Source organism: Ptiloglossa arizonensis, chromosome 7, assembly GCF_051014685.1.
Source record: "Ptiloglossa arizonensis isolate GNS036 chromosome 7, iyPtiAriz1_principal, whole genome shotgun sequence".
Classification (NCBI taxonomy): Eukaryota; Metazoa; Arthropoda; class Insecta; order Hymenoptera; family Colletidae; genus Ptiloglossa; species Ptiloglossa arizonensis.
Window position 1 is genome coordinate 9,776,909 of NC_135054.1, and position 24,976 is coordinate 9,801,884.

The 24,976-nt window shown below is 33.4% G+C and overlaps 2 protein-coding genes across 8 annotated transcripts; one reads left to right on the forward strand and one right to left on the reverse strand.

Moving 5' to 3' along the window:
- Nucleotides 1-329: 329 nt before the first annotated feature.
- LOC143149192 (uncharacterized) lies at nucleotides 330-10,686 on the reverse strand. 4 transcript variants are annotated; one of them, XR_012992718.1, is made up of 4 exons: nucleotides 10,454-10,559; nucleotides 10,011-10,090; nucleotides 628-4,509; nucleotides 330-366 (listed from the first exon to the last, which is right to left on the reverse strand). XR_012992718.1 is itself a non-coding variant. In XM_076316354.1 (4 exons), the coding sequence occupies exons 3-4, from the start codon at nucleotides 10,083-10,085 to the stop codon at nucleotides 751-753; spliced, it is 3,834 nt and encodes a 1,277-aa protein (XP_076172469.1). In that variant the 5' UTR covers nucleotides 10,086-10,090; nucleotides 10,454-10,548; nucleotides 10,619-10,686; the 3' UTR covers nucleotides 459-750. The 4 variants fall into 4 exon arrangements, 3 of the variants coding, with proteins under 3 accessions (XP_076172469.1, XP_076172470.1, XP_076172471.1); XM_076316354.1 differs by lacking the exon at nucleotides 330-366 and adding an exon at nucleotides 10,619-10,686 and having other exon boundaries at nucleotides 459-4,509; nucleotides 10,454-10,548; XM_076316355.1 differs by lacking the exons at nucleotides 330-366; nucleotides 10,454-10,559 and adding an exon at nucleotides 10,266-10,406 and having other exon boundaries at nucleotides 459-4,509.
- Nucleotides 8,609-16,584, forward strand: Polr3e (RNA polymerase III subunit E). Of its 4 annotated transcripts, none has more exons than XM_076316358.1 (10): nucleotides 8,609-9,027; nucleotides 10,446-10,751; nucleotides 13,385-13,594; nucleotides 13,981-14,237; nucleotides 14,314-14,507; nucleotides 14,574-14,746; nucleotides 14,831-15,032; nucleotides 15,101-15,303; nucleotides 15,375-15,538; nucleotides 15,629-16,584. In XM_076316358.1, exons 3-10 carry the CDS (start codon nucleotides 13,544-13,546, stop codon nucleotides 15,894-15,896), a joined length of 1,512 nt encoding a protein of 503 aa, XP_076172473.1. In that variant the 5' UTR covers nucleotides 8,609-9,027; nucleotides 10,446-10,751; nucleotides 13,385-13,543; the 3' UTR covers nucleotides 15,897-16,584. The 4 variants fall into 4 exon arrangements, with proteins under 4 accessions (XP_076172473.1, XP_076172475.1, XP_076172474.1 ...); XM_076316360.1 differs by having other exon boundaries at nucleotides 13,417-13,594; XM_076316359.1 differs by lacking the exons at nucleotides 8,609-9,027; nucleotides 10,446-10,751 and adding an exon at nucleotides 10,987-13,265.
- The last annotated feature ends 8,392 nt before the right edge of the window (nucleotides 16,585-24,976 follow it).

Here is a 24,976-nt window from a genome sequence, read left to right on the forward strand (position 1 = left end):
AGTAATTTCTTTCGTCACATTCTAATCAGACGATTAAACGGATGTGTGCACTATCTGTATGTGTTTCATGAATGCCTCTTCTTCGGCAAAAATAGAGTCATAGACTATGCAAATGATGGCATTCTTATTGACAGGCAATGACGAACTTGTTACTACTTTGTGGATCATCCTTTTATGTATTGACATAAAGCGCGATTGAAATTTCTCCTTTATACCGTCTAAAACTCCGTCCTCCGGAACTGTACATATTTCATTTAACGTATCGACTACTGTCGATGACGACACTTCCTGTTCAATAATACATTCATTCATGGGATTCGATGCATCGACTAGTTCCATATTTTTGTCGCAAAAATCCGGTAAATCCTTTAAAATTGCAGGTGAAAACTGATTATATTCGAAATTGTTGGTTAGTTCATTTATAAGCGTATTAAAGTTGGGTCTAGAAGAGTCTAACAATAAGTTAATAGGTTTATTCATATCAACAATTTTATCATGTATCTTATCTCTACCATGAACATGTATGATATGTGAGTATTGGGTAATAGAATTTCGAAATTTTTCATCGCAATAAAAGCATTTGTGTTTCAAGTAACTAACTTGATTCACATTAGAATGTTTACTTACATGAGCCTTAAGTAATGTCAACCAAGGAAATTTACAACCACAATATTCACATATATAATTTCCAGCATTTATAAATCGTGATCTATGTTTAACTAAATTACTGTGGGTATCGAATATTATCTCTTAGGCTCTTATTTCTTGAGGCTCTTGATCAGTAGAAGACAAAATGAAAGCATTAGATAATTTGACAGGTGCGATTTCAATATTTTCAAACATACCGACTGGATTCTTATTGCCCCTCATATTGTTCGGTTGTTTAGTAACGATTCTTGGAAATGTTTCGTATCTATGCAAATGTAATATATGCATTTGAACATTTGTAGAGTTTGGGAATCCTTCGTGACATATTGGACAGTGATGATCAGACAAAATAAAATTTAATTTTGTGTGTTTTAGTTTATGCACCTCCAAGCGATACAACTCCATAAACTTTCTGTGACAAATGGAACACGAATACCCACCAATGTCAGAGTACTCTAATAAGTGATCTTTCAACTTCATCTCATCTTCAAACTTCATGTTGCAAGTCAAACACGTAATATTATCTCTTCTGCTGTCAGATTTCTCAGCATCCTTGCTATTAGATTCCTGATCTGCATTTAATTGATCAGATATGTTGTGGCTACTTTCTAGAGCAGAGTTGCTTCCATGAAAATGTTTCTCATGACATACCATCGATGTACTTGTCGTTAACACTTCCCCGCAGAAACGACATTTATAACAATTACTGGTATCGCAACCATTGTGGTTTAAACTTTGATGTTTAATAAGAATAGCAGCAGTACGACACTTTTTGTCACATTTATTGCACTTGAAGTTACCATTGAGAGAATATTCTATTTCATGCATTTGTAGGTCCATTTTATTAGTAAAATATAAGGTACAAATGTCACAAGTGTACGCCATTAATGGTATCTTCATTTGCGTGTCGATATTGTTGGTTGTCAATGCATAATTATGATCTTGCTCGTATTTCTGATCACCCGATGTAGAAGATGCTTCGTGTGAATGAAAATGTAACTTGTGTGCGTAAAAATGTAATTCTTTATTGAACCCTTCGCTGCATATATCGCATACGTAAGTATATGAATTATGTGTAATCTTTGGATAGTGTACCAACTTCTTGTGGTGATAAAGCATATACATTCCCTGGAAAACCTGATTACAAAATGTACACGTGAAAACTTGTCCTTTGTAATAATACTTGTTATGCTCGATGAAACATTCATGGGATTCGAATGATAAGTTACAGACAGTGCAAACTGTGTTTATGTTTCGAGTATATTCATCGCTTTGACATGACTTGGATGTCATAACAGTCTGATCACTATGGAAGTGCCGCTCATGAACTTGAATGTTTGCTTTTTTACTAAAGCCCTGGTTGCAAAACTTGCAAAAATACTTGTAGTCTAATGAACACATAGGCGCATGAGTCGCGAGCATGTGAAGCTGTAACAGTCTCTTAGTAGTGAACAATGTGCCGCAGACTGTGCACTTATTATTGGCAGGTTTGCAAAACGTACGCTCGTGCATACACAAGTTTTGAAACGTTTGGAATTGTTTATTGCAAATAATACAAGGAAACTTCACTTTTTCTATGCCAGTCAGATCAGTTTGGTAATTTTTTACGCACACGATATTATTGATTAACCTTTTCTGACTTGGAACTATTCGTGACTGCAATGATGTTGCTTTAGAAGCACGTAAAGTTGAATTTATTGTGGATTCTATTCCATCGATGATAGACGAATGTTTGTTTGCTGGATATTGTATCGGAAAATTAGAATCGTTTTGAGTATCCGACACATTTAATGTTGCAATACCTTTTTTGTGTTGTTTTGATAAAGGAAAAGAGGTTTTCATGCGAGATTCTTTCTCTTGCTTCTTCGTATTTTCATTAATTCGACGGCATAATTTCTGATGCTGGATCAAACACGATTTCAAATAGAATCGCTTATCGCAAAATTTACATTGATGACGTTTCCTAATCGCATTGCACCTTATTTCACGGTCAATCAGCAGATCGTCACTTTTAGACCGTATATTTTTGGTACAATGTAAAATCATGTGTTGTTTCAGCATCACCGATGTATTAAATTTTACATGGCAAACGCAGCATTGCTTTCGTTTGGAAATTGTATGTTGACACAAATAATGACTCAATAATTTATTTCTGGATGTGTATCGTGCTTTGCATATACTTGACATGTAAACCACGTGAAGTAGTTCGATGTGTTCGTGCATGTTCTCCCTTGAAGAAAAAGATTTTTTACAAATTTTGCACTGAAATTCCTTTTCGTTAATTTCGATTCTATCGTTGATTCCGGGTAGCTCTTCTTGATATGTTAGTGATTCGTTATCTTCAATTTTTATTAAATCATTAACTATCACTACTGGAGATTGTGGGGCATCTACCGTTAAATGACTTGGACTCATTGGTTGATCATTTTCAAAATCTTCCATTTTTATCGAACTAATTTGCAAAAATGTACATTCGGATTCTTGAATCCTAAAATTGCTTCCATTGAGGATCTCGTCACACCTCTCCAAACAAATTACACATTCTTTACATTTGAATTTTAATTTTAGCTCTTCTTCGAACAACAATGCGTTTTCTCGTTTTCGTTTACGCGTAATAACAGAGTTACCTTCATTAATTGGTTTAGAAGGAAGTATACTATCCAATGCAACTGAGGGTCGGTTCGCATCTCTCCTTACTATTTGCCTACAATCATTAACTATGTTACTCGAAGTTGTAGAACTGTAGGCATTTTCAGATTCAACCTTTATTTTATCCTTTAATGAATCTGCCATCATATTTGAATCCATATGTTCTTCGACAAATGGTACTTTATCAGTAGAAGAATCAATTTCAGTAGACATAACATGCACAGTTTCTGCCTGCATATTTACTACCTTCCTTTCACAGAAATAATTTATTTCTTGCGTTCTGTCTTGTCTAGGAATAATAGTAGTCTGGTCTGTACAACTAACTTTTTCTGAATTAACTAATTCCTCTTTCTGTTTTCCGTTAAAGAATGGAAGAAATTCTACAAGAGTTGTTTGCCTCAACTTTTTCCCTGGTGAACTACTTAAACTGTTTAACCTCTCTGTTATGTCAGCGTTCTCTATATGATTGTTATTGTTTCCGTTTAATACAACCTCTCCAACTTTATTAACGTCAGCGTTTACTACATGATGGTTAGTATTTTCTATTAGTATATTTTTTTGTGTTTTATCAGCCTCGATTTCAGAAATAAATTTTAAGTTTTCGTGAATATGAAGTAAATGAGCCTGTAGGGGTCTTTTGGACGAGAATGTTCTCTGACAGAAGTTACAAATATATCTGTTACTGCGAGGTGAGACAGGAGGTTGTGAACGTGGACAAGCTTTTTTGTGTCTAACTAACATAGAAATTGAACTAAAAATTGCATTGCATATATCACAGATACACTTTGAACCTGTATCATATAATATCTTATGACATTTCATATTAGTTTTATTGGTAAAGGGTAATAAACACACATCGCATTCCACAAATTCCGATTTCTTCCTGTCCGTATGATACTCATTATTAAGACATCCGCGCAAATATTTCCGTCGTTTCTTCATAGTTTGGATCTTTTGCCCTTCCAATTTCCTTGGTTCTAAACATCTACGTTTCTTTTTATTAAGAACTAATTTTTTACTTTTCGAGTCAGCATGCTTTTTAAGTAATAGACGTTCATTCTCCTTATCATTTGTCAAATTTGGAAAATTATCTCCTAGGGTTAATTTACTTCCAGTCACTGACCCTATGTTGCTAACTGACGAAGAATCGTTGTGATTATGAGTCTCTGGATCAGATGGTTCTTCTTTAACCTTTATTCCATTTTCCGGACACTGAAAAAAATATGCAAACCTTATTTAATAAATATTATAAAAAATAACAAATTTTAGATTTTTTTATATGAATATTAAAGGTGCTCCATTCCACACACCATATAACTGTTAAATGAATTGAATAAACAAACATTTTTTAATTCGTACCCAATTGCAACCTAGTGCTATTCAGATTTCAGAAGGTATTATATAATATAGCTGCTACTAGCTATTGCTAATTATATTCACAAATTTATCCAAGTATCACATAAAAGACAGGATATCACATAAAATCCATTTAACTGGAAACAGTCGAATATTTCATGAGAGATTAAAGTTATTAAAAAAATTTTCTTATAAAAGTTATTTAATGTAGAGGAGAACATTAGGTAGTATATTAATTTCTTTGTAGATACAATGGAGGAAGAGATATCACAGTTAATTTAATTTTTTTTAATGGGATTCTGCATTTTTTTATTCATAATATAGTAGCGTTTATTGAGAAAAGTACAATAACGTACCACATGATATCACTCCATCAAGTCAGATAAGTGCAAGTCGCCTAATTAAATTTTACGTATCTGTATCGGTTGTTAGTTGTACTGAATGGTGCCAATTCGACTTACGTTCATGTTACTTCTATGGATTTTATTTATGTCTTTTTACTGTATGTAAAGATAGCATGTTGTAAATCATTGTATTTATCTCTACAAACACTGCTATATTATAAATAAACAATTACAAGATCTTATTTTGTAAAAATTAACTTGACCTTAATATTTCTTCCACCATTGAATCTACAAGAAAATTGTTTACTCTGCCTAATGTCTTTCTCTATAACAATCAACTTTTGTAAAAACATTTTTTTGATAACTTTAATCTTGTATTATCGAAGCGTATATATATTTCAAGAATTCAGAATAACATTACTTGTTACCAATAAACAATAGTGTAAATCCTAAAGAGTACATATATTGTAAACTTTAACAAGTTTACTGATATATCCCCATAACAAATTCTCTGTTTATTTTGCCGTCAATGAATTAATAAATTTTGCATGTTTTCTGCGAACCAAATAAAACCCCATTGATACTGGAACACTATCGATGTGATGGACACGAAGTGTTGGTCATCATGAGGATTTTAGTGGGTAGGTCCCGCACCCAGGGTTTCGGGGCAGCGAATCCCATACTTCCCCCGCTCCCGACCTCACCCCAAGAAGTCGGGGAAGTCTTAAAAAAATTTCCCCCATGAAAAAAGAATTATTTATATTCTTGGGTTGAAACATAAGTTCGTTGCCTTTCAGAGCGAAATGTACTATAGTTTTCCTTCAATGTTAATGAAAGTGCCTTGCCCAATATTTTGGCAACGAGTAAAGCCCTCGCTTGAAGAAAATCCTTGCTACAGGTTGTTATACAAATAAATCTGTAAGCCAAGTTCCAAGTGCATCATCATTTTGAAAGAAGATTCTTTGCAAGGCATTTGAGAGAGAACGAAATACATGAAAATCTGTAGGGGCAAATCTGAGGACTACGGCAAATGGCGAACGGTTTTCTAATTCAAATCCTGAATCATTAATTTAGTAAGGTTTTGCTATGTCTGGTCCAGCGTTGTCATAGAGTAGAAGTAAACCATGTTGACGACATGGTCGTTTCAAAGGAATGGCTTCTATTAAACAATGGAATTGATTACAATACAATGCAGCAGTATCACTTTGATTTCTTGGCGGTAGTTCGTGATGGATAATGCTATCTATGTCCCACTATACACACAGCACTGTCCTGCGTGAATGAAGGTCTGCCTTAGAATAAGGCATTGCTTGCCTCTCTGCACTTAATCGCTCTTTTCGCCGTTTCATGTTCATATATAGACACCATTTCTCATCGCCTGTACCAATTCTGATCAAGCCTTGTAACATACAGTTTTATAAAGTATCCTGTATCATCGACATTATCCACTTCATCGTTAGATTCGTCATTGATTTGTCCTGACGTGATAGTTTCTCTTTCTTTTAGGCGTGGCATGAAAAATTGTATCTCATTTTCAAATATATCCATTTCTTTTATTTATTTGTGATTTCTCCGTTTTTATTTTTTATCTCTTTTATTTGTTAGAGATCTATGATACTAGTACCATGAACTATTTCATTGTTTTTTGCAATTTTTAACCAGAAAAATTAAGTAAAATTAGTAATCATTACTAGTAATAGTTAGCTGACACATATGTTGCTTTCTAGACTTTTACCAATCTTTTTCGTATGAAACTTTGTTTTCGAAAAAATGGAGTTTGAAAATTTGTCGAGTATTGCCTTCCGCTAACTTGAAGTTTCGCGGGACGATACAGTGGCAATGAGGATTCGGATCACCCATCCGCACCTGAGCCGTACGTTCTGAACCTCAGCCACACAGTCTACCATAGTAGTAGGAATAGATTTCAATTATGTCCCTATCTCAATATATATACAAATATAAAGCTTGGAGACTTATCGTTTATGCTTATATTTAATGCATAAAATGTTTGTATTGTCTCATAAGAGTTATTTAATACAAAAAAGAAGATATTTAATATTAACAGTTTTTCTATAGGCAGAGTAATAAAGATGATTTTGAAATACAATTTTCCTTAACAAAATCAAATATTTTGTATGACACAATTCGACTTAACTCTAGTCATTTTTCACAAAAAAGTATTAAGCCATGTTTCTCAAGAGTAACAATGTTCGAAAAGTATTAAAATTTAACATTGCTATTACCCCATATAAGAAATACAGAACGAATGGAATAATAAAAATCAGAAAATTAAGTTTTTTCTTAAAGAAAAGTATACATCTTTTTTGTCTGTATATCAACACATGAAAGCTATTATAATATTTACCATGAAAATTTTGTTATTTCTAAATTTGTAGCTGGCCAAAAATTGATCAACCTTTGTCTGAAACATTTTTTCATCAACTATTGGAAGTGCCTGAAAAATCGTGGCGACAGTTACGTGCCACACCCTGTATATAACTTCGTTTGAAATGAATGAAAATTCATTTTTACTTATTTCTAAATTATATTATTCAATTATTTTTGTTCTTAAAAAGAATTTTATTTATCTCTACTAGTAATTATATAACCAATGCTTTCCTAGCATATTGTCCTGTATTAGGTATAACTAATGTATAATAGTAATATGTTAAAACTACGCCAATGAGGCTCTTCCTGCCGTGTATTTCTCATTATCACGCTCTATCTCGCTACTTTCTTCGTCAATCAGTCCACATAACGAACTAGAATTGAATGCGGGCGTGAGAATAAGTGTACTCCTTCCACGTTTCTCGCATTTCTGCCACGAGACTTCAAGTCAGTGGTAAAGTGGTAAAGAATACACACAAACCACACACATAAAGCGTTTGGGCATACATCAACTACTGAAGTGAGTTCCACAAATTACGAAACAGACTGTACATTGAAGATAGTAATCTACATAGTATGGCATGGTTGTAAAGTTTTAAGAACAGTGACGCGTAATGCTTTTGGAAGAAGACTGTTTACACATCAACAAAGTTTTTTTTTAAATTTCCAATGATCTCAGCCCAAACAACGCTTAATCTTTCTTAGAAATGGGATTGTGTATTGCGAGTAATGTATTATACATATTATGTATTGACTTTTTCTTATGCCTATAAAAATGTTAAACCAAATTTTTGAACGTTGTTACTATATATATTGTTCATTTTGTGTTACTATAGGGTAATAAAACAATGATAAGCGTTGGGGGTAAAAAGCCTTTTAATAGGCTACCGGTCGCTAAGCGACAGAAACCGATTAATAGGCTACTTGTCGGTAAAATATTAAATAAAATTTTCCTCCCTTGAATTTTTCTTTACATAAAGTAGTGTATATATATTTTCTTGTTTAATTTCTATATAGCAGAATAAACAACTTAATTTGCGCATACTACTTATATAAATAGACAGTCGTTCACATATCAAATGTAAACGACACAAATAATTGTTACTACTTGATAAAATATGACACAAGCGCCATCCGTAGGAATAAGTAAATAGCAAGCGTTCGTTTGAATATTGTATTAATCTCCAAGATGGCGTATCGTATGCTCATTGAGTTTAAAGACAAAGGCCGTGCTAGGTATTTTAGTACAAAGCAACGATATATTCTTCATCTATATATAATTTGTAGTTTTGTATATAAACTATGTAAACAGTAAAGTGTTAAAGTAGTTAATTTAATTTACTTTACTTTTAAGGGCGCATAGGGGCCTTTTTATGGGGTCTTGCTACAGCCCTGATGATAACAGTAGGTTTACGTGCCCCGCAATACAACTCGTTAACCTTAACGCAACTCGAGATGGCATATAACAATCCTACAAGAACAGACCGTTAAGAGAAGGGACTGACTAAATATGATCTTTTTCGGACCGCATATAGTCGAAATACCATAATACAACGTGTCACAAATACATGTTCCCGTCTCCAATTGTACTTTTTAGCTGAGAAGCAAGGATACGTAGCGTAGTAGACTTGCTTCGCAATTTGTACGTATAATATACTACCCCGGAAACGTCATTTTAACGGTTTATGCAAATTTACCTACTGCTCTTAAAGTCTCAAAAAATCATGCAAATAATATAATATTCTTGTATACTACTATTTTTTTTAATGCATTAAATAGTAAGTAATCCTTTTTGTAAAATACTAAAACTGGATTAGATTATAGTAAGTGTGACATAAGAATAATAAATTATTTATTAAAAAGCACAATAAGCATAATGCCATAATGCAAAAATTAGTGTAGAAAAATGCACAATATAAAATATATTGTATATCTGAATTCTATATAAAATAGTAAAAAATATATTATATAATAATGTAATATACTTAATTTTAAATTAATATAAGTATTTCCCTGTTTTCATAGTTTTATATTACATATAAGAATGAGAATTAAATCTAATAATAATGTCAAAAAAATACCAAATATTTATAACAGTAAAATGTAAAATTGATATTTTCTGAAGACAAGGATTTCATAATGTGAAACAAGACAAGAATAGGTATCAAAGTTATTGAATTAAACACAAAGCATATTACATTATTTTAGCTCTCAAAGTCATTGTAATGATGAATTCTAAAAGGTAATTACATTTTGTACAAATATAATCCAACTTAGTTATTTAAAAATTAAGGTACATTTGAAGATTTAAACTACATTTGTATTTGTATTCGAAAGTTCGTAATATTAATACGTCATCGCATGATATTTAACATCAATACTGATTTTAAAATCAAAGTGGAAACTATGCATTTGAAATATCATTCATACTGTGAATTACAGATTAATATTATATTATGTTTTACTTTTACAATAATGGAACAGGCATAACATACTTTGTAACACTAAAGTAGATGTTCATATAATCATACCCAAACAATAGAATACAAAATAATGTATATGCAAACCAAAACTATTATAGACTGCAAACTTTCTTTTATTAATTATGTTCCAAGTGTTACTTACATTTAATTTATCATAGAATGTCATATCTGTCAGTATAGCATCCAATGGACGTTCATATATAAACACACGAGCCATATTCCCTAAGAAATTATGTTTGACATAAATTTAGGAATATGAAACATTAACTTTCAACCATTTTTATAGAAAATTACTTATTCTTCACTTAGTTGTTTTCATTATTTCATTGAACAAAATGAAATACAAAGCAATATTTGCTAGTTTCAACTAACTACAATGAATTGTTTTTAATCTTACTCTTATGTATGGTAAAACGTTCACAATTATTTGGAAGCCTGGAATGATTTAGTGCCTTAAAGAAATAGCAATAAAGTAAAAGTACTTTATGTTAGTGTACAATAAGTAATTTCACAAATTTTCTATATATATATATATATCAAGATAAAGCATTCAGTCCTCGTTAAACACATTGAACAGATACGTACTAAGCAGAATGCAGTACCGCACAACTTCACAGACCACTTTTATAGCACTGAGGAAATCAAAATGGTGGACACCCTTATAAACGAGAAGCTTCGACCTGCAACTCAATTCAGACAGTTCACGTGGTCCGTACATTTAGGGATTGTGCTATGAGAGAGGAAAGTTACCAGCTGCAGCTACCCTTTCTCCTTTGTAACTTGCAGCTCGGTCTCGCGTAGGAAAGCACGACGGTTGCGCGAAGGTATTATGGCCGCCAGCGACGAAACGACATTGACCTTCTGACACTCTGACCAATGCAAAGTAAGTTGCATGAATCGATATGAAAAAATAATATTGTATTAATTACTCATAATATGTAAAAATTAAAATAACTTATCAATTCAAGGATTCAATTTTTATTTATTAAATATATTTCATTACATTTTGAGAATCAGTTTTAAACACGTAACTAATTTATAATACATATTCTTTAAATGATAAATAAGTATATATATTTAATACATCACTCACACGGAACATATATTGAAGACGTAGAGGTTTAAAATCGTGGTTTCCTAGTTTATTCCCAAAATTCTGTTTGTCTCTATCTATGGAAATTCACGTGATAAAAAAAATCTGATCATGCTACTACAGATGCACCAATCGCTGCAGATTATATGCACTTCTCGCACATAACATATGCTTAGAAAGGAACCCCTACTCCACACATGGCGTCCATGCTTGCGCAATACTCCAACCAAGGTTCTTTTGACCAAGTGTACAACCTCAATCAATTCTATTAAATTGTTCAAAAAGTTCGTGCCAATTTTAAAGAAAAATTTGGCTGTGCCGAGAAGCCGCCAAGTCGCCAGTACAAGGCCAGTGATTAGGCAATGGCCATGGATCCATGGTGCATGGATCGCCAGCACCTCGATCTTATGGGATTCGCAGTTGCGGGGATTACCTCAATCTCAAACAGCCAACTCTGGGGTACTGGCTGACTCTTCAGAGTATATAGGTTACTATCAAACGGGCGAAAGCCCACTGCTGGAAGGAGCTCCTCAAGGCCCTTAAACAGAATCCATGAGAGCACCCATACAAGGTGGTGGTGAACAAATTCCGCCCATGGGCGTCCCCGATTACCAAGGGTCTCAACCCCCAGCTGTTGGAGGACGTGGTGAACTTTCTCTTCCTCATAGGGGGAAGGAAGAGAGGGTGAGCAACGTTTCCCGGCGGACCTGACCATCTGGTCCGCCAAGCTAGGGATCACCGTTGAAAAGCTGGCCGTGGCTATCCGGACTTGAGGCGAAAAACGCCACTCCGGATTCTGATTCTGTGTGCCCAGCCGAGTCTGAGCCTTGGCCTAGGATATCCCTGGAGTCAGTCTCCGGCAATCTGGAGTTCGATCGCTACCTAGAGGATGAGTGATTCTCCTCCACCTGGAAGGTGGCTGAATGGTCTCCTGGAAAGAAGGAAGAGAGGCAGGAAGCCTTCCTTCTGTATTCAAACTCTCTGTCCACATACTGACTCATTTGGCTTCTCAACGATGCAGGAAAATTATTGAAAGGAGTGATAGCGGGCTGCATCGTCAAGCACCTGTCGCGGGTTGGGTCCGCTTTGGGCGAGTGCGTGTTTCAGTTCCGGGAGGGACGGCGACTATCGACACGCTTCGTCGGGTCCGGTCTCTCTCGGTTTCGACTATCTCCCAGGGCGGGGTGACACTGGCGATGTCGTTGGACATTGTCAATGCCTTTAATGCCCTACCCTGGGGGGCAATCAGACGGGAGCTCGAGGAACATCGAATCCCCGCTTATCTAAAGGCAGTGGTCGAGGATTACCTCCGCAACATGTGGATCGAGTATCCGGGTCGGTACGGTATGGAGCAAAGAGAGGTGTACTCCAGGGTTCTGCAGGGATCCGTACTGGGGCCTTGGCGCGTCGTCGACCGGATCAGGGGAATAGGTTTGGAGGTGGTTCTCTATAAAACCGAGGTGCTGGCGATCCACGCACCTTGGGGAAAGCTAGAAAAGAGGTCCCACATGAGGTATCTGGGGCTGGGTTAGGTTTGGGACTGGAGCTGCTCCTCGACAGCCACTGGCGATTTAAGGGATTTTTCCGGATCCTGGCCCCGCGATTGGAGAGGATAATCGGCTTTTTGGACCAAGGTTCGCTGTCTCTACACGGGTATAGTTCATTCAGTGGCCCTGTATGGGGCCCTCGTATGAGTGGGCGACCTAGCCGCTTCTTGGTGTAGACAGAACTGGTGAATTACCGTTGGAGTAACATCATCTAACATTTTACCTAAGAATTAAGTTTCGCAAGAAGAAGGAGTTGTGTTTAGCTCGGTTTATTTCCCTCAAACGGAATGAATAATTTAATACCGCTGGGTGTTTAAAATTATACATATGTGTATACTTGTTACTACTCATATACTACTATACTTTTATTACACAATACAAGTATAGTGATATGTACAAATAACTGAATCAATTCTAAAAATTTAGTAAAATATATTTGATAAATAATAGTTTAATTCTTGACAAAATAACTTATTTTATACTTTGCATATCATGACGTAGTATCACAGCATTGCTGTTTCATGGTGATTTCTGACATATTGCTCATAGATTATATATATCGAAAGGTTAAAATCACTTTGTAATTCAACCCGCCATGCAATACAATATAATACTTCTGCGCAACTATTTTGCGCAATGTGCATGAGAAATAGCTGTAAATGAGAAAGGATAACTGATCATTCCCTTGAATGGCCAGAATTCATTTAACCTATTGCATGCTAGAGGGCTTATACGTTCCAGTAACTATAGATTTTTGGTAACATTTTATCTCAATAGTTATAGATATTTGGTAACGTTTTATCTCAATAATTATAGATATTTAATAACATTTCATCTTAATAGTTATAGATATTTGATAACATTTTATCTCAACAGTTACAGATATTGATAACATTTTATCTCAATAGTTATAGATATTTGGTAACATTTTATCTCAATTAGACATTTGATTTGAAAACGTGGAGAAAAAATAGTGTTTGCATCAAAGGATAGCTAGATAATTGTAAAAATAAGTGGGAAATAAATACTGTTTAAATGTCTAACTCTAATGCTGTGGAAAATGAAAATGATCCAGTGGTTAAAGAGGTTTGTAAATCCATTTTCGTTTTTCTTCTGACTGTTTACATTGTTACATGAAACGTGGTAGTTTCAGGTTATGTATTTACACTGTTATAATCTTCATTCTCTCACATCAAGTATATTTTTGCTTTTATAATGAATAGAAGTAATTAGTTATTTTCATGACATTCAAATAAATATATCCTTCGCACTCACACATTATTTACTCTGCAAAGTGATGATTGATAATTGCATCAAGTTCTTGTTTTAAATAAACATCATTAAAACTCACTGTATAATCACAACTGTATATTTTTCTGATAAAGAATTATACCAAACACAGAAGAAGACATATGAAAATAGTGCCTGTCATTCAGTATAGAAGGAAAAGAAAAACTTGGATTTGTTTTTAGATACCAGTCTTTCTTTCGAAAACACTTGCAGATAAGCTTTTTATTTTTCAATATCCGGTCCGGCCTGTTCGAGAAGGTTACGACAATGTAACCTTCTTAAAAACCTCTATAAAACCTGAAAATCAGGAAGTCCTCATAGAAGTAGCAATAGATACAAATACCGTTAATTATGACCAAAGTAAAGGCGAGCAAATTGCAATTAATGCTGATGGAGATTCAAAAGTTGATCAAGATGATGATGACAAAGCATTTGACAGGTACTTATAAATCTTTAATTATAATAATAAATGATTTCTTTAATTTACATTGTGTATAATAGATTTTATATTTTAGTAACCTCATGGATAAAACAGTATTACAATCATCTCGAGCACTACCTAACTGTTCCAATTATGCAGTTGGTATTTTTCAAGATGGAGAATTACATTTAACACCATTAAAGGGAATTATTCAAATGCGTCCACAGTTCAATTACCTTGATAAAAGTGACAAACGTGTTAGAGAAGAGGCCAAAAATACAGGCGAAGGTGAAATGTGTATTAATTGCATAATATAATTAGTTTAAATTATTTATTATAACTTTTAATACATAGATTATGAGGAAGAAGAAGAAGGTCCAAAACAAGTCAGTGTTACCTTTGCCAGACAGAAACCAGAATTTATAAAAAAGATGCAAGAGCAGTCTTTCCAGCATCATACTCAGAAAAGTTTAGAAGAAAGATGGATTCATACAAATTATATTCCAGCAAATAGTACTCAAGCAGAGGTTAATATTCTCTATAGCTAATTTCATTATTAAAATAAATGTAATTCTTATCAATATTTATTATAGAAATATGTATATTTTTAGCTTACGCGTTTGGAAATGTTTTGTTCTACCACAGATGAAACTGTAAATACGTTAAATTTATCAACTCAACAATATTTAGAATTATTAGCACCACGAGTGAAGGAGGAATCTTTAAAAACCACTGTATCTAATAGTATAACATCCCTTAGTTATATTAGGACTTTACCTCTCCTTGATCAAATTAAAATACTTATGAAAGATGGTTAGTGATTTTAAATTATATACATATATTTGAAATTATGCGTACAAATGCTGTTAAATTTTTTACAGCCAAAGTCATATCTTTTATACAATTACGATCAATTTTATCATCGGAACAAGAAACAGCAGCTATTTTAAAATATTTACAGCAAGTAGCAATTTTAGTACAAGGAAATTGGATTGTAAGTAGCGAACTTGTATATCCAAAGGATAGTATTTCATCACATAATGGTATTCCTGCAGAACTTATGTGCAGAGCTAGGGATTATATTGTAAGTTTTGCAAGTGTTAAAATTATCTGTTAAAACTCTAGTTAACTAGTTAACCAAAAACATGATTTTAGTTATTATCATTCACGGAACATGAATACCTAGACAGAAAGACAATTTCGACGATTGTTAAATTACCTGCAGATGAAATTAAAGAAATATTTGCAAATTTAGCAATACGAAAACCTAAAAAGGGATGGCATTTAATAATTCCACCGACTAAAGAATTTATTGAAAGGTATTGCAATAATATGTTTATTTAAGAGTAAAATGTAAAAGATTGTATTAAAATTTGTTATGCATTTATATAATGAAATGTTTTCAATAGGTATCCTGAAATAGCTCAAAGACAAGAAATGTTGTGGGAAGCGAAACGAAAATTTCTCCGCGAAGCCATGGAAGTTCAAAATCTGATTCCACAACGTCAAAGGCGAAAGTCGAATAGAGAATCTGCTGGATCTGAGAACGAAGAAAAAAATGTAAGCCGCGGCAGGAAAGCGTTAAGAGATTCTTCGATGTCCGACAATGATAGTGCGACAGAACCAGTGAAACATAAAAAAACTATTCGACCTCGCAAAGTATCTGAGACCACGTGACCAAAGTTTATGCTTAATTAAAATATATAATATTGCAATATATTGTTAATCTATTTAAAATTGATGAATTATGACATCTAAATTATATTATTATAGTATGTTTACTTTGATACAATGCTGAAATTTAGAACAGTACATATGTATTCTTAAATTATTACTTAAGTAGAATATTTTCTAGTCTCAAGTGACATGTCGAGTAAATGACAATATAGGTTTTGAATACTGTTCAATTGAAGAACTTCTAGATTTTGTGATCCTAAATATTTATAACAAAATCCGAGTTGCAATGTTTGCTTTTTATAACGTCGTTCATAGTAAAAAATTCAATTATTATAGAAATCATTTCAGTAATGTTACCTATTAAATTATGTACAGAAATTTATTGCCCAATTACAAGGTTATCACATATAATACTCAATGGTCAGTAGGTAATATGTACTATAACGAAATTGTAAAAAGCATCCATTTATTGTTTTCAGTAATTACTTTCTGCACATCGTAGATCGATGATGAATTGAAAGCACGAACTGAAAAATGACTGATGTTTTTTTATTTTATTACAAATATTTTTATGAGTAAGGGGAGAATAGTATGAAATCGTGATCAAATTTAGATAAAAATATATGTATTCAATGTCATAACAGATAAACTATAATATTGTATTTATTATTACGAAAATGTACATATTTATAATATCGGAATGTATTTTCATGTATTCCTAATATCCTTCAATTTTTCTTTGTTACAATTTACTATTCTTTTCATTATTACGTAAAATATTCTTTATCGTTTATCTAATATCTATAAAGATATTAACATTTCAATAATATATTACAATATATTACATCACAAGCAAGAAAAAAACAGTTTATTATTCAAAATTTTAATAAGAAATTAATATTAATTTTGGTAATGTTTTATATTTTGGGTTATACTAATTGAACAATTGTTAGAAGCACTTTGCATTCAGTTGCACAAAATTTGCATCGTTATTAAGAGAAAATTATATTACATTGAATTAACATTTTGTTTTAAAAGTTCATTTTGCAAGAATCACTACGAATGTGTTAAATAATATTCCATTTTTCTAGTAAGATGTGATAGTTACAACAAGAATTAAAAATGACAGGGAATGCTGCATTCAAACTATTATAAAAATTAATTATAGTTATTTTACATTTCTACCTATTAACTGAGAAAGTACCAAGCATGTTATTGCACTAGAGTGTCCTAATGCATGTGCAAGCATATATACACATGTTAAAATCTTTTCTATATTATTATACATCATTTGTAATAAAGAAAAAAAAAGTTAAATTTGAAGGTCACTTTCTTTGAAACAAGAAGCGGTTATAACAAAAAAATAAACTCACGCATTAAATTATTATTTATTGCGTGTATTTCATTTTGATTTAAATATTAATTTCGATAAATGTAACTTATGTATATGGACTTACGTGACTGTTCATATGATTCACTATGAAATAATAATGATCTATTAAGAACTTCGCGATATCCAAAATTTAGAGTAGTTTATATATTTACTTATCTCCTCAAAAATAGATTATAAAATTAACGAGTTCGATTGTTACCGACTATTGTTTTCTGTATTTATGCACCTTAAATCTTTCATCTAATTTACTGTTTTAAACATTTCAATTTTTAGAGAATAATATAAAATACGTTCAAAAATACAATTTGCAAAAGCTCAATCTCGCTTTACATACTAAATAATTTAATTACGAATATTACTTCATATTTCAGTGTTCAAAATAATTAAAGTAAATCAGTGCTCCTGAAGAAATCAAGATTCACGTACACAGTTTAATTTTATGGGCAGAAAAAGTACATGAGATCTTCATTCAGATGATAACATTTATTACTACGTAAAATGCCCCGAAGGTATTTTAAATTATAAGATGCATTGAAGTAATCAACGTTGATACTCCGTTTAATTACAATTTTCTTGTTTCCCTCTTTAACGGTTCATTTGTATACTATAGGGCTATAACGGAGAGCGAACGTACTTTCACTTATGAGTCTGACCATCGGTGAAAGTACATTTAACGTATTTCTTATGCGTTTACACGTTCGTACCCAAATATCCGTCACTTTATTGGGACAACTCCTTTGAAATGATAACATTGATTTTTTCAAAGAACCTCGAAGAAAAAATCCAAAATACGATACAATGTAAATTATTATATAACATCTATTCAGCATGCAATAACATACATATAGTATGCCAAACGACATTAATCAATTTAAAAAAAATACATTTGTATTTGTAGTTTTATATTTCTGCATTTTTCGAATAATAACATCGCAAACTTGCAAAATCATAATTTGGAAACATTGAAATTCTAACACTTTGATAAACTGGAAGAAAGTATTCATTGAGAATACGAAATTACTGTTCTGTATCGGTTTTGTATTAGAAACATATTTCGTGATTCGACTTCATGATCTAAATTCATTTGCAGTTAGTAGAAACCGGTTCGTGAACTGAAAGAATTTAATTCTCTTCTGCGAGGTCAGTTTTCCAAGATACGAACGCACTGGAGGTTTGAAGTACATATTATCCATAATGGTTCGATGACTTAAATAAAACATCAAACGAAACACGTTGGAACTTGTGTTTTACTCAATGGGCAGTGTTGAACAATTTATTGTATCAATTGTTCGCAACGAAATTTCGAAACCAACCAAAAATTCAGCTCAGATGTACAATTTTTCGGTAATTTTATATTTCATTGTAAATTAATAAACAATCGACGATGAGTCGTAAGACTTAAGAAATTAAAATTTGTTCTTTAGTAGACAATACTTGCAGTATAGTAAGAAAGAAAGACTGAGCGTTGAGTCAATTATTGAAGTTTAAGTGCAACTTGATTGTTTATATAATCATATGAAACCTTTATCAACGTATTTGTAATATCTTTCTAATTAAAACCAAACCAAACACGATATAATTTGGATAATGTTTACTTATCTGGCCAATTTTTTAAAAAGTGCGCCCTTTCTTTAAAAACGTAAAAACAAATGACTTTGTTTGCATAAAACGAGCAAGCTCCCTTCAGGTAGCAAGTATTGTAAAATGAATACTATCAGGATTGCGTAAATATATCTTAATATATGATTTGGAAAAATTAGAAATCAGTATATTCACGTTGCATCAATCTTCGATAATTGAGTCCAATTGCATATAAGTTTCAATTTTTACTTTAGTAAATATTTTCAAATTATAAAAGTAACATTGACTTTGTAAAAGAGATAGTTACGCACTTTAAATGATTGAAATCTATTGCTTAAATAACTACATAGCACTGATAGAAAGTTACTGTGAAAGTGAAATAAAATTAGTTTATTTGCAAGTATATTAGGACAATATTATGAACGCTTTTCTGAAATTAGTACACATCAATTTACTGACGTTCGTGTAGAACAGGAGTGGGTAAAGAATGAAACGCTGTCTACTATTGTACGATCCTCGAGGTAACAATGATTTTTAAATAAACACCACGGCAAAGTCGCAGAAATTGCTGTTTCAATATCCATAAAGAATTATTCATGCAATGCAACCATGTCCATTCATTTGAACCGTTGTGGATGCATTTACGTGGATTAATTTCAATATTTTTCACTATATGTATGAAAAGATATTTTTAAAGGTGAAATACTTATGAGATCTCGCTACAAATCAACCTTATCCAATGGGTATCTGTAATCGTTTTTAACGATGGATTACCGTCACTTTGAACTCTTCACTAATTACCATAAAAACTTGTTTATATACAATTACATTTTATATGCTAATAATATAAAAATTGTATATATTTAATTCTCCATCTTATACTGGGTGATTGACATGAAATAGAAGAATAAAGACTAAAAATTTTTAAAATTGCTTTCGTATTCTTCATGTTATCCAATTTAATTATTAGAACGAGGGCTTACATTATAAAACGTGAACAGTTATTTCTAAATTTAATTTATTAAATTGTTCCCGAACAAAACTTTGTATTCCTTCCCTCGCACTACATTTTGTCTATCAATTTCTGTTAGATCTTCAATTTCGTTTTCACTGTTTCGGAATATTTCAGCGATTTATTAACGATTATAAATCCGTCATTAAAACAGTACTGAATTGTATATGTAATGTACCAACCAATAGACAACTCTTTCGAGAGTTCTCGCTTAACCGCATGCATGACCAAGGCAGTCTGACTTATTCTAATCAATGGGATTCCGCAATATTTTCTAGGCCTCATTCTCTCGTACATGCCTTATACACACGTACACACATACCTATACACGTTCTTGAACACCCCTACTTACAACCACTTCTGTTACTCCATCATTGTCGTTAAAACTTTGAGAGAACAAAGGAAATAACAACCAAGGATCCAAAAATGATATTAATTTACATAATGTTACCAAGCATACAATGAGATTGCAGAGATACCAAAGAAATATCATGTTCATTTTATGTTGGAATGTTAAAAAATGTTTTATCATATTAGATCTAAATATCTCGAAAACAATATTAATAACATTTCTTTTTTACTTGCACTGAGACAATTCCTTTTAAGTCGTTTCCTCATTACCAAATTTTCACTACTTTTCAATACTTCCACTAGCTTCGACATTATTTGTATTCTTAATGTTTTCTTCGTTATTCATCTTTCTACGTGTATTCTATTGTATGCTCTACTGTTGCTCTAAGACTTCCGATTTACTTTCTTCCTCGCGGTCGAAACCTAAAAAGGTTGGCTCGATAGGGAGGTATCCCCTGAGTATTGTCTTCTGTTGATTTTATGTCTTATGGGACGATACAGGGGCAAAGAGGGGTTGCACGTTCTGAACCTTAGCTACGCACACTACCATAACAGTAGGAATAGATTTCAATTATGTCCCTATCTCAATATGTATAAAAATATAAAGATTAGAGACTATAAACTACTGAGGTTTTGTTTATGCTTACATTTAATGCATAAAACGTCCGTTTTATCTCACAAGAGTTATTTAATATAAAAAAGAATATTATACTTTTGTGAATTTAATGAAAAAATAAGAAAGTCAATGTTTTGCATTATTAATTGATACATTAATATGCGAGCAGTCTCGCTTCGAAGTTTCAAAGAATAAGAAATAAATATATTATTATTTACTTGTTAGTTTTCAACGATCTGTTTTTATTGATCCATCGAAAACCTAAAAGAAAATCTACGATTACTCAAAAATTTTGCCTAAATACTACGTCGATGTTGGTTTTCCATGTAAGTCAATCTTGACCTTGTTTAGTGAATCTTTGTGCTCTTTTGTAGGCACATAAATGGAGACTTTAATTGCTTTTCACCTAAACCTCGTGTTGCACATTGCGAAATGTCGAAAGTAGGTTGATGTACTTGCATTTAGTATAATCACCTTTCACCCAAGATTCGTAACTGAATTACATTTACAACAGAAAAAAACTCGTGTTCAATTATAGTAAGATCTCCACTATTAGTGCTAAGTGGGGATCTCAAAATACGAATAATCGATTTGGTACTCTTTTTTGTTTTCATAATATTTCTGATATTATTTTCCTATAATAAATTTTGTACGAAGAGAATCAACCGTTTCTCTAGAATTTCCTAAATCTATTAACTTCAATTTTTCATTAATTGTGAAAGGTGCGTGTTTTCCCTTTTCCGAAATTTAAAATTAGAAATTTAGAAAAAAATATAGTATAATAAAAAAAAAAGGGTATTAGGGGACTAACAAAGAGAATTTTTTTCACGAATACCGATAACGTAGATTTTATTGTATTTTCCCATAATCGAAAGCGTGAAGAATTTTCTCAACGTTAAATTCTAATTGTATTGTATTTCGTGTAAAAATAATAAAACCGATTTCACTATACAAACTATATGAATGAAGTTGAATTCGATATCGTACAAAAGTGATGTCCCATTGAAACTTTGTAGCCATTGACGAACTAAAGATCAGCTCAAGAAGAAAATAGAATCAAAATTTACGCACATGGGGAAACTTTCAGTCTCTTTCCTTCGATTTCTTGACTTGTCAAGAGCGTAAATCATCGCTTCCCCTCGCTGAATTCAACGCACTGCTTAGCGTGTAATTGATTGTACTTTCTTTCCCGCAGAGAAGCCTACGGAAGGTCATTGTTTTCATCTGACGGAAACCGTGAAACGACCCTTTCGATTGATACAATCGACAAGATCGTATAACTTGTTCGCTTTCTTCGTTCTCTATTTTCCCTTTAATATGTATATCACAAATTCCTTTAATACGTACATCGTAACCAAAATTACGATTCACGATATTGACTTAAGACTGCCCTTGCAAGAAAATCAAAAAGTGAAGGTAGATAGATTCAAAGCAATCCATCGATGGATTTGGAAATTTGAAGAAAATCATTAAATTGAATCAAGGAAAACGACGAAATTAATTACTACCTTAAAGTTTTCAGGTAGTTGTATACCCCAGTGTAGTTTCGGTCATGTGGTTATAAAAGTTTTCCCTATCTTTTCAATTAAAAGCAACACCGCGGACCGTTTTTATCTGTAGTGACAATTTTTGGCAGCCAAAGACTAATTAACGATACGTGTTCATAATATAAACAGTTACTACATCATATATTCGTACAACTGTTCGCGTACTATATATACAGGCATTATACATATCGGTTGTAAACTATTCCACTAATTTGGAATATCTTCCATTCGTAATACAACTAGTACTACTATTAATAATAATCTCCCGTGTTGCATACCCCTCGATGCCGTACGGGAGCCATTTTTCTTTTTTACATGGAGGAAATTTTTCAGAGACTTCCCCGGGTCGTTGAAATGAAGTTGGAAAGAGTATGCGATCCATCCTGGCACTTCGGATTCGTAACCTGCCTACCAAAACCCTCACGATGATAATCCTTGTACGACTATACAGAAGCACCGGGAACTAACAGGGGTATAACATCAGGTATCGACTCTCGAGTAGTACCCATGAGGGTGCCCATACAGGGGAAACTATTCAAATTCAGATTCTCCCAGCAGTGACGGATCTTCTACATCAATGCACGATAAAACAGCATATATAAATAACTTTAATCTTTAAGCAAGTTAGAAACTCATCTACGAGAATCTGTTTCCCCACCACGTCCCCTATCTCTATCATTTCAGGTACTTTCGACATGCTCAAGAGATGCGCGATAAAACAGCATATATGAATAACTTTAATCTTTAAGCAAGTTAAAGACGCCCCTACGAGAATCTGTTTCCCCACCACGTCCTCTATTTTTAACATTCCAGGTACTTTCGACATGCTCAAGAGATGCACGATGAAACAGTATGTATTGATAACTTTAATCTTTAAACAAGTTAGAAACGCCTCTATGAAAATCTGTTTCCTCATTACATCTTCTATTTCTAACATTCCAGGTACTTTCGACATGCTCAAGAGAATTGTGTTATACAAGTCGATAGCTTCCCCTTTTCCCCATAATAGGGGAGTGTGAGCCACGTTCCCCAACAGACCCGAATACCTAGTCCACTGAGCTGAGAGTCAACGAGGGGAAGTTGGCCTCGACTATCCGGAGACTCGGGGCGAAAAACAACGCACCAAGTCCCAATTGTGTGTACGGCCGATTCTGGGTCTTGGCTCAGGGCGTCCTTGAAGACGGCTTCTGACAGTTGTTCGACCGCTGCTGTCTACAGTTGTTCGAGGCCAGGCAATTCCCCTTCACCTGGAAGGTAACCTGGCGGTCCTCCTCCGGAAGGTAGACAAGCTCCTGGACCCTTCGTTCGTGTACCGGCTCATTTGTCTTCTTGACGATACGGATAAACTTTTCGAAAGAATATTGACAGTCTGCATCGTCAGGTATCTGTCACGGAATGAACCTGACCTGGCCGAGTGCTAGTTCAGCCAATGCATTTAATATCCTACTTTAGAGTAGGGGAGAGGGCAATTACGTGGGAACTCAAAGACCATGGAGGACTTACCTATAACAGGTTGCTCAATAAGTTATGTCGTTCGATAAGAAATGGAGCTATTAGATTTATTACTTTACAGATACTACTGTTTGATGAACATGTGTGAAGTTTTATGTAAATCTGTCGAGTCGTTCGTATATTTACAGTTGTTCAAAGTCGAAGTGTGATAGTGTATTTTTACAATAGAAAAAACGACAAAACTTATTAAACAACTTCATTAAGTTGTTGCATACTGCCCCTAGTACAAGGGTAGTAGTTTCTTGTACAGAGGACTATTTCTGCGAGGACTATTTCTTGATGTCAAATTTTACGTGCTCCTTAAGGCTCTATTTGCATCCATTGAACGTGACTTTAATTCCAGTATGGATCGATGAACATTTAGGAACACAAGACTCCTCCAAGAGGACTACTTCTGCGACATTTGGATAGGGTATTCGGGCGGATATGAGATGAAGAGGAAAGAGATGTACTCCGAGGTTCTATCTGTGAAGTAGTCATGTTGCAGAAGGAGGCCGCGGGAAAGGAGCGTGCATGTGGTGCAGTGTTCAGGGCAAAAGGCTGTTCTTCTAGTGGTGGTATAAGTTGCTCGGGTCCTTTTTCACTATTGTCGGTGATATCATAACCGATTGCATCGTGGACGTGATGTTCCGCAATAGGAGTGCTGGTACATGGTCACAGTGTATCTGGAAATTGTTTTGAGAGGGATGACTATTGTATACAGGATGCTCCTTCAAGGTAACAGATCGAGAGAGCCAGACAGAGCCCTTGATACAAGAAACAACATTGAAAATGGTGAATGGGCACAACGTAGGTAAAGGCGGAGGTTTTTAAGAAGGTATCCCAAGAGACCAGTCCAGGACGAGTTCTGCACTACTCCAGGAAAAAAGACTTTCGGAAGTGTGTGCATAAATGCATTTGTCCTCTCGATACATACTAGGTTGTTCAATAAATTTTGTCAGTATAGTACTAGGTTGCTCAATAATACAAATATATGTTTTGTCATTGGACCAAAATGATTGAACAACTTATTATAATAAAAAATAACGGTAACGATATATCGACTGAGAATTAAAAAATGAGAAAAGA